Genomic DNA, 9,895 nt, shown 5'->3' with positions numbered 1-9,895 from the left:
GTCACTCTCAACGTGTCATACAACATTTAAAGCACAACATGCTTGAGATAGGACCATGTGCTACGGCTATTCTTCGTGCATTAGAATGATGACGTATTGTTTTTTTTTAATTGTAAATGCATTTTATTGTTTATTTTATTTGGACATTTGTAGAGCGCACAAAGCCCAAAGGCAACTAGGCGCTGGCACTTAAGAAGTTGGTTACAGCAGCTTAGAGGTTACAGAAGAAAAGAGAGGCATTTGCATAGAAGTGATGATATCACCGGTTACACATTAGCATCGTACATTACATAGTAGTAATGTGGGCAGTTACACATTAACACGTATATTCAGTAGGTAACTATGGTTGCCTCGGTTGATTAACTTTATTACAAACTTTATTTTACATGTATGTCACACACATCAAACTATGCATCCAGCCATCATCAATTTTAGGAACATGCTCTAAGCAGCACAACTAAATCATCAGAATGTTGTCAAAATAATCAATTATTGCACAGGATTACATGATGGCCGGTAGGGTGGGGAGCCATGCCATTAACTACGAATTGAAAGAGCAATCAGGTGGCTGAACGTAAGTGTATTTAAGCTTTGCTCTGAAGTATCGAGATAAAAACAAAAGTATTTAGATAACGACGCACCCATTACATACAATAAACTCCGGGGTTTGGTTTTTGAAGGGTGCCAGTTTGTTACATGCACGCGGTGCTTCAGCTTCGGGTCTGTGCAGGGATTTTGGAGGGAGTTGCATGCGGTCAGCGCCGTGCTCCCAAACCAGCCCCCGGCTCACATTACACACTATTTATAACCTCTCCGTGCTGCTTCCCCCTTGGCGCACTGCTCTGGGACCATTTTCCGTTGGCTTTAGCATCTCCCTCACTTGACATCCGAGATCTTCGCTCTAACGTGATCCTGCGGAGAGGATAAGGTTTAAGCTCCCGAGGACCGGCCAGAGGGGCTGGTGAACTGGATTCCCCGCGCTGTACTGAACGCCCGCACTTTCTGCCCAGGAGCACAATATCATTTGACCAAGTTCACCGGTGTGGATTTTTGCTGAAGCGCACGGTTTTCAACGCGCAGCCAGAGAGGTGCGTGCCATGGATCACACTCTGTTTGGCTGCCTCCGCAGCCCACATGCAGCTGCCCAGAGCTTGCACCCCTTCTCCCAGACGTCTCTTGCCCTCCACGGACGGTCCGACCACATGTCCTACCCCGACCTGTCCACTTCTTCGCCCTCCTGCATAATCGCCGGCTATCCCAGCGACGAGGGCATGTTCGGCAGCCAGCACCACCGAGGTCACCACCAACATCACCACCACCCGCACCACCACCCGCACCAGCAGCAGCACCAGCCCTTGCAGTCCAACTGGCACATTCCTCAGATGTCTTCCCCCCACGCAGCAGCCAGGCACAGCCTCTGCCTCCAGCAGGATTCGGGACCCCCACAGCTGGGCAACAGCCCACCTCTGCTGTGCTCAAACTCTCCCAGCATGGGCTCCAACACCCCCACCGGGGCCTCCTGTGTGCCCGGGGACTATAGCAGGCAGGCACTCTCGCCGGCGGACACAGAGAAGAGGGGCGGGAAGAGGAAAAGTGACAGCTCAGGTAAGGGGTGCCGGCAGGCAGGCCCGCGCCAGCCTCACTGTCGGCCTCGTCATCTGTTGCAGGAAGTAGATATACACGCTGCCATTAGAGGCACGCGTGTGCATGCGGTTCAAAGAGCATTAAGATACTAGCGGGGAATGGGGGATGATGTAGCTTTGAACTTGTCAAGCTTTCTAATGGGAATTATAGGAATGCAATCGCGGATGCTTTTCTAATTTACAGACACTGCCCAGAGTATTTGGCTGATTCCCCGAGAGAGGTGGCCCTTCTGCGAAGACGGTGCACGAGGTCACTAAAGCGGAACACAGGGGGCGAGTGACGTTCGTGCCGTCGGGCAGACAGACCCACGCGACCGTGCTTCCCTCTACAGGCATCGGGGTTTTCGTGAATGCCTTCCCGGCGCCATTTCTGCCAATGTAAAGGTTTATCGCGTGGGACATTAGCCCATTGTAAAACGAAATAATAAGGTCAACTGCATAATTTGAAAAACAAGGCATCTGAAAAAGTGTCGATTTTTTGTGGTCACTTATTTACTTGGCAAACGGGGGATATTGGTGACATCGCCGAAATTGCCGCAGGCTTTAACACCCGATAACAGACCGGCACTGGAGCGCGCCATATTAATTCATGATCATGCGATATGCATGTTTCAGTGAGCGAAGACGGGTTCAAGTATTTGGGGCAGACACTGGAATCCTGGCCACACCGCCAGAATGGAGGCGCATGTCGCTTTTCACACCTTATTCGTGTCTGGGGTTCAATGCCGGAATAGCCGAGTGCGGTAATTCGCCGGAGCGGCAACTATAACGCCTCGGTCCTTTGGAAAGAAAAGCTGAAATAGCTGAGGGGGAATTCAGAAGGTGGCGAGGGCGGTGGTGTGGGTACAATAAGTCGGCATTCTTATAATAACACAACAATGAATACCATAGCGCGCGCAAGCACCTGCACTAATGAGATCCCCCGGAATAATGACACATACGGACGCCCTGCAGCCACGGCCTTAGAACCCACGAGCCTGATTTACAGACATGTTTTCAATGAAACTTCCCCGTGTTAAAACATGCTTGCGAATCAGGCCCTACGTCCGTGCAACGAGCAGAGACGGCCCCTGCTCGTTTGCAGCGTGAGTGCACTGTGCACTCTGAGGCCATGGAGTCCAAGATCACCTTTCATTATGTACACTTCGGTGCCCAATTATTTTGAGTGCAACACACAGGGGCCGGATTCACAGACGCGTTTTATAACGCCACAATCCCATTGGAAAACGCGATGTGAAGCACCAGTGTTACTTTGGACCTATTTCACCCTCTCTGACTCTCACGGCCTCTCTCTCCTACTCTCATGATCTCCACCTACGTGTGAACCTCACCCCCCTGCTCGTTGCATAGCCCCCCTTCTTTAATAACCAAAGAGCTTAATGTTAAACGAATCATATTCAAATCTTAGAACGACTCATTATATTAGGTGATCTTGTTCTAGGCAACTGAAACGCAAAAGAACTCGTTTTCGATATCCCAGAAAGAGGAAAGGACTGGAAGCACCGGCTATCGGTACTTTAAAGTCATATCTTCTCTGGATGCAATAACCTGCGGATAACATTCCGCTAGAATACATACTACCTGCGCCTTGGCTGTACTATACACATATTGCCGTGGCATTTCAATCAATGTAGAAATCAAATATGATCTATCTATCTACAAGCAATAGCTTTATACAAGTGGAACATCGCATTTGTGTTTGCATACTGAAACAACTGCATCATCAGCAACAATAATAATAATAATAATAATAACAATAATAACAATAACAATAATAATAATAATAATAATAATAACAATAATAATAATAATACTAATAATAATAATAATAATAATAATAATAATAATAATAATAATAATAATAAAATACATATTAACCCCATGTCCCTCAGATGCAGATATGTTGAGCTGTGGCAGACGTGTGTGCCACATACAGCAGCACACTACACGATGCAAGCGTTATACAGGCACACGCTACTTACGCGATTTATATCATAGTTATAATGCATGGCAGACGCCAATGGCTTTATTTAAGACTGTGCAGAATTTCCACATGACTTCATTGTCGTGACATCGCCACCGAATCGTAATTCGGACTTTGATGTCGCAACTGTAACGACAATACTTTAAGCTGTGATGCTACAATCCGAGCTGTTTGAGGCAGTACAGAGCACGAGTGCACCTGCCACTGGCACGCCGAGCTGTCCGGATTCCGGGACACCCGTCAGCCACGTCTGGCTGTGCAGCCGTTCATGGCACAGCAGGGCGTGTGCTGGGTGCACTTCTGGTGGTTAACAGCGGAGAGCAGGAATCGGCCTGCATGTCATCACTCCTTTTTTATTAACCTCACAATGGAGCTTACATTTCTTGCAATGAACCACTTAACCGTTTTTGTAGCACATTACACGTCACCCATTAGTCTGTTTTTTTTTTTTTTTACAGATTTGACATTATATGTTTGATATGCTTGTAGCAAGCAAGCATTAGAATAGCCAAGAGACGCACGGCCTGCTTCACGGAGCGTTTCGAATCAGGCCCCACGTATTGAAGGGAATGCCGGTGCAGCGGCGTATGGTAAGGGATGAAATACCCAGCACCGTGCATGCACACGGGTATTGCAAGTCACCCTCACGTTCCGTGAATTTACAAAGTAACTCGGCCTCCTGGAGGCCCTCTATTTGGCCACGAAACCCGTCGGCAACGTGTGAAATCCTTATGCGGTATAGTCGAGGCCACTTTATCCCACTGGGTGTTACTCTTCTGGGGACTTTGAAGTTAGGGGAGTGTGTTTTGTTTGACAGTCTCTGGAAAAACAGCTGTTTAGGAACTGGTGCACACAGGTCCCTTCCCTCAGAGTGTGGAATGGGGCCCTGGGCCCTGCAGACCTGTCCTGGGCTATTTGCTTCATGTCGGCATGGGCTGACCAACCTCAGAACCAAAGGATTATGATATAATTGGTCGGTTGTGGTATCATAACTAGAGGATTAAAATATAATTAGTCAATTGTGATTTCACAAGTGCTGGGACATAGGAATATTAGGCGCTAAACATGATACACACTTTAAGCTGCGCTTGCGATGACACATTAATCATAATAATAAGAATGGCAATACACTCTTCTAATATGTATACTATTACTTGCATTAATAATACTATAGATAAGAATCATTGCTTTCTTGATTGTCCCATCCAGTTGGGTAATATGAGGTAGTCTTCTAAATATGTCACTATTTACGGTTCCGCTTCCGCCTGCACCCCTTCATAAAAAGAAGCGGGCAATGTGCATGCATGTTTACTGTAAAGGATCAGAGCCCCCAGCCAGAGACTTCCAACTAAGCCAACATTTCAGGGTATGGACGACTGACATAAATAAGGATTACCAAAATATTGAAAACAGGCACAGGAGACACTGACAAGTCCTCCTATGATTTGCCCATGGTCAATTTGGAAGCGAGTTCTCTGACATTTAATTTTTACAAATTTATTTCAACTTATTTTAGGGCACTTGAATAACACGCCCAGTGCTAGGTGGGAACTGCAAAGTACCCTCAATCCAAGCTGTAGGTCCAGTAGATCTCAAGCGACGCAAACCAATACATATCCAGTCTGGGCAATATCATTTGGCGTATTTGCTATGTATATCCGGATGCAAGGTTAAAGAACTTCTCAAATCTGTGACCTAAGGACGGTTAAAGAGGAACGCCATGCAGCCTACGTCGATTCAAAGTAGCATTGCCTTGAAAGGAGGAGACTTGACAATCGGGAGAGAGGGGGGAGGGGGACAGGGCTTTCATTTTCTCTCCTCATTGGAATGATGAACGTTAATGTTGATAAATGTTGTTAAGATGGACTTGAACCCTGACGCGAGATAACTCTCAGTGCGTAATATGTAACCATCTGTATGTTCAAATCCAATGTCAAAATTAATAAAACTTAAGTGTTAAAAAAAGAACTTCTCAATCCCTATATGAACAGAAAGAACACTGGATTCCTTGGTCTTTCCAGTTTGCCTTCAGCGATCCCCATTGGAGCACGTTTCTTTCTGAAGGAAACATGGTTTGGCTAGATTGGAAAGACTATCGTGAAGGAACGTCCAAAATCCAAGCAAAGGGCTTAAAAGCATTTCCAGGCTGAACAGGAAGCCAATGTGTCTGGCACAGGCTTAGAGCAATGTGATAACATGTTCCCGTTCCTCATATTAGCAAAGCCGCTGCGTTGTGAATAGACTGAGGGTTGGCGACCAGGCTGCCAGGGACACTCTGCAGGATGGATTTCCCATAGTCTTGGCGTGACAAGATCAGCACTTGCATCACTTTGCTACAATCTCTTAAGGGGAACGCCGCCTGTATTTTTTTTACACTGCAAGTTATACAAGGCGGTTTTGCCAATTAGTCCCGCGTGATAAGTTGGCCTCCATCGAGAATCAGGACAACAACGCAGGATACAAAAAGACATACTTAGAGACCATCTCCTCCTTGAGAGCTGAGCCTGAAAGCTTCTCTCAACCATTGACAGATTCATTCTGCCTATATGCCGCACCATCCACGTCTCGACGCCCCGGTGGGGCAGCAACCAAAAGTTGACAGCTTTGCGAGAAGGTACAAGAAGATATGGTCAGGGATCAGGAAGGTACAGATGGTCCCTCATGTAGACACAGCATGATCGCTGTTCTACTTTGATGTAAAAAAAAGAGCTCTTTGGTTAAAGTAGAAATTCTCTCCAAGGAAAGCAGGAAATGCTAATTGCGTACACGAAAGCAATATTCCAAAAGCATATACAGCAACTTTGGAATTGTTATTTACAATGTATCGATTCCCTAACAGAAGTACATGGAACATTACAATTTACAGGGACCTTTTTTGATTTAATTGTGTCTGACCCTATAGCGATGATTTACAAGGGAAACTGGTCCCTTAATGCAAATATACACACTATACCTATGCAATTTACACATGAGTAAAGTGCAATTGTGTATAGGCGCATTATCAATAAACAATCAAACAATCACATTTGCAATCACAAAAGTAAAGAGAAGTGCACATTACTGACATTTCCACCAATCTGCCTGTGTGACCTAATCAAAAAGAGACCCATATGGGGGGTACACAAAGATTCAGAGAAATGCTATTTGCACTTCTTTGTCCTTCAGGGATTAATGCACATGTGTGCAATGTTTAAGGTGCATATAAAAAGAGGTTATAGGTGGTTTTGGGAGTAAATTCCCTGCTGTGAATCATCAGGCCCCCAATGTTCTTTATAGGTCAAGGATAACTCTGTACTCCATCCATTCGTAAATTGCTTTTTTGGAATCTTTAATCATATCATGTATGCAGGTCTGGTCTCTGCAGGGTTATCTAGACAGAACATGTGAGTCTGATTCACTCGGATCTGATAAGCTCAGAGATTCAGAAGCAACAATCCACGAACGACTGGAGTGCAGACTGCAAGTGGGGCTTTGCCCCTCACAAATCTGCATTTGCAGATCTCCCTTGAAAGTCTTAGAAACTCAGATGAACTTGGAATCTTTTGAATGTCTGGCTGCGGGTGTAAAGGACCGGCAGACATCTCCTTATGCATACCACATTTAAAAGGAAGATTCCTAACACGTAGGCATGCATCCGGTTACTGACCCAATGTGTGTGTTCCGATCACCCCCTATCTATGCAGGGTTTGTGACCACATTTGCAGTGGCGAGAAATGATTTTTATATTGTCACCTGCGTTTCAGAGGTGAGAATGAAAACACAAACAACAGCTAAAAAAGCATCTCGCAAAGCATGAGCATTTCTGTTCATACTAAAGCAATGCTTCCAGTGTCTGAAAGGTCTCCCAATGGACTGTGCATTCCAGTGATGTGGCTTCTGGCAGGAGAGACCCGGTGCACGATACAGAGACACAGATCTTTTTCAGATACCCTGTGATTTGCCCGTAGCATGATTTCTCCAGAAGGGCAGAATCACCAATCTTCCCTTTAAAGGCATTCGCTTAGTGCACATTCACTTTTGTGACTCTACTCCTTGTGGACAGGGTATCCACAAGTGGACAGCACTTTTTTTTGTGAATCAGACTATTGTGTTATACAAGGGGGAAAACATTTAGTAACATTGTTTTTCTTAAATGCAATTCCATTTGTTTGTACATGTTATCCACCATGACTTCAAGGGTGAACTATGAGAAACCCAGGGATTAACCTTTACAGTTCCAAAAGAGCACTGCAGCAGAGGAAGCCTGAAAGCTGCTACAGTGGTTTTCTCCCAGTTAGGATGTACTTGTTTTCATACAATGCCTAACTATGGCTTCAACAGTATTTACGCTGACCATTAAGGTCGAGTGTGATTGTGATCATTGTAAACGGAGCATGCATAGGACATTGCTTCAATGCTGCAGCATGTACGTGCGTTTCACTGGAGCATAAGCGCATCCTCTGAAGCGCTTTCAAACTTCCACACGAGGCACAGAGCAGCGCGTCTTTATAGAAGGCTGTAAATCAGGTCAGTGGGTTCCAGAGTTCACAGCAATGCGGGTGCCCTCGCTGCTTAGAGAACGCTATGTGATGTCACTACAGGGTCCCCATCCAGATTGGCTATTTCTGCAAAAAACAAGTTCACATTTTTCAATCATCCAAACTGGGAAAAGACAATCCTAACAACGGTGACAATCCATGGAATTGGGTACACTATTCCCAGATTGGATTATGATATGAGATGATTATGATATTATGATATGATAGGTTATTTATAGCGCGCTTAATGCCCAGAGGTTTCTAAGCGTGGACCCCGGGATGGAACCTGTGTTGCTCCGTGTCGTCTTGCATCCAAGTTGAGCACGTTGCCACTGAGCTATCACCCCCCCGCCCAGTCATTATGTTAATGGCACTTGCGGATTTGCCTCAGAAACCTTTGACGCTGATGCAAAATGTGCTGAATGAGCCACAGTGATGCACATGAGAGCACTAAGGACCTGATTTACACAAACAACAGTTTTGTAAATAAATAAGGCCCTAAGAGTATACAAATACGTCAGCAGCCATGATGCAGTTTATTGGTTGCCATTTAGAGGCCACTAACGTACCTGGAGAACAGGTTCTGTAGACAGACATGATAATACTGATCCAGTAGGTTGCTGTTCCAATTCGCGTATTGCTTGCTGTGCTTCGCACCCTGAAGTATACTGCACTGAGAATGGGTGCATGTGGCTGGCTCACATACCCCACAGCATTCTTTGGGAGGAACCAGGAGTTGGTGTGCTGCTGCATACTGGGAGCTTCTGTGATCTCTCCCCCTTGGCGCCTCACCCTGGCGTGGTGCAGTTTGTTGTGGCGCATTGCGATGCAAATATCTTGGAAACCGTGCATCCTAGGGCCTGGACCACAAGCTTTGTTCCTCGTGTCTGGACTGCTCCTTCGATGGCCACATTGATGTTTTGCCGATTTCAGGCAACCGTCTCATTAGTGAAGGTGCTGAAATCCGTGGGCTGCGGTAGGGTGTCCAACTGCCATGTAGCTAGTAAGGTCATGAGAGTCCTAACAGGTAACTGTGCAAAGTATGGTGCAGATTGGTGAAAAGGTGTGGAATAATTGTATAAGGAACAACACTTCACCAAGCCACAAACAGACACATTTTGACTTGTGCTGAAATCCGGTGAACAGGGTGAGGTGTCCAAATTGCACATAGCCCGTAATGCCCAGACGGTCCTAACAGGTAACTATGCAACATTTGGTGCAGATTGGTGAAACGGTGTGGAATGGTTTAAGCAACAACGCTTCACTAATCAAAAAACTCACAAACAAATTTTGACTTGTGCTGAAATCCGGAAAACGGGGTGAGGTGTCAAAAGTCAAATAGCCATTAATATCCAGAGGGTCCAAACAGATAACTATGCAACATTTGGTGCAGATTGGTGAAATGGTGTGGAATGGTTTAAGCAACAACGCTTCACTAATCAAAAAACTCACAAACAAATTTTGACTTGTGCTGAAATCTGATAAACGGGGTCAGGTGTCCAAAAGTCAAATAGCCAGTAATATCCAGAGGGTCCAAGCAGATAACTATGCAACATTTGGTGCAGATTGGTGAAACAGTGTGGAATTGTATAAGGAACAACACATTGCCAGAAACCCTCAAACAAATGTTGACTTTTGCCGAAATCCGGGAAAGGGGTGACCAAATATCATGTAGCCAGTAATGTCCATAGGGTCCTAACAGGCAACTATGCAAAATGTGGTGCAAATTAGTGAAACGGTGCAGAATTGTA

At 45.5% G+C, this 9,895-nt stretch overlaps 1 protein-coding gene across 1 annotated transcript in view; it reads left to right on the top strand.

Moving 5' to 3' along the window:
• Positions 1–858: 858 nt before the first annotated feature.
• MEOX2 (mesenchyme homeobox 2) overlaps positions 859–9,895 on the top strand; it is a 445,569-nt gene continuing 436,532 nt past the window's right edge. The window contains exon 1 of the mRNA XM_069648602.1: positions 859–1,605. Within this exon, the coding sequence (XP_069504703.1) occupies positions 1,098–1,605 (508 nt within the window). The 5' untranslated portion in view covers positions 859–1,097. The remainder of the gene's footprint in view (positions 1,606–9,895) is intronic.

This window comes from Ambystoma mexicanum, chromosome 2q, assembly GCF_040938575.1.
Source record: "Ambystoma mexicanum isolate Mex_15411 chromosome 2q, UKY_AmexF1_1, whole genome shotgun sequence".
NCBI classification, from domain to species: Eukaryota; Metazoa; Chordata; class Amphibia; order Caudata; family Ambystomatidae; genus Ambystoma; species Ambystoma mexicanum.
This window is presented reverse-complemented; position numbering and strand designations above follow the sequence as displayed.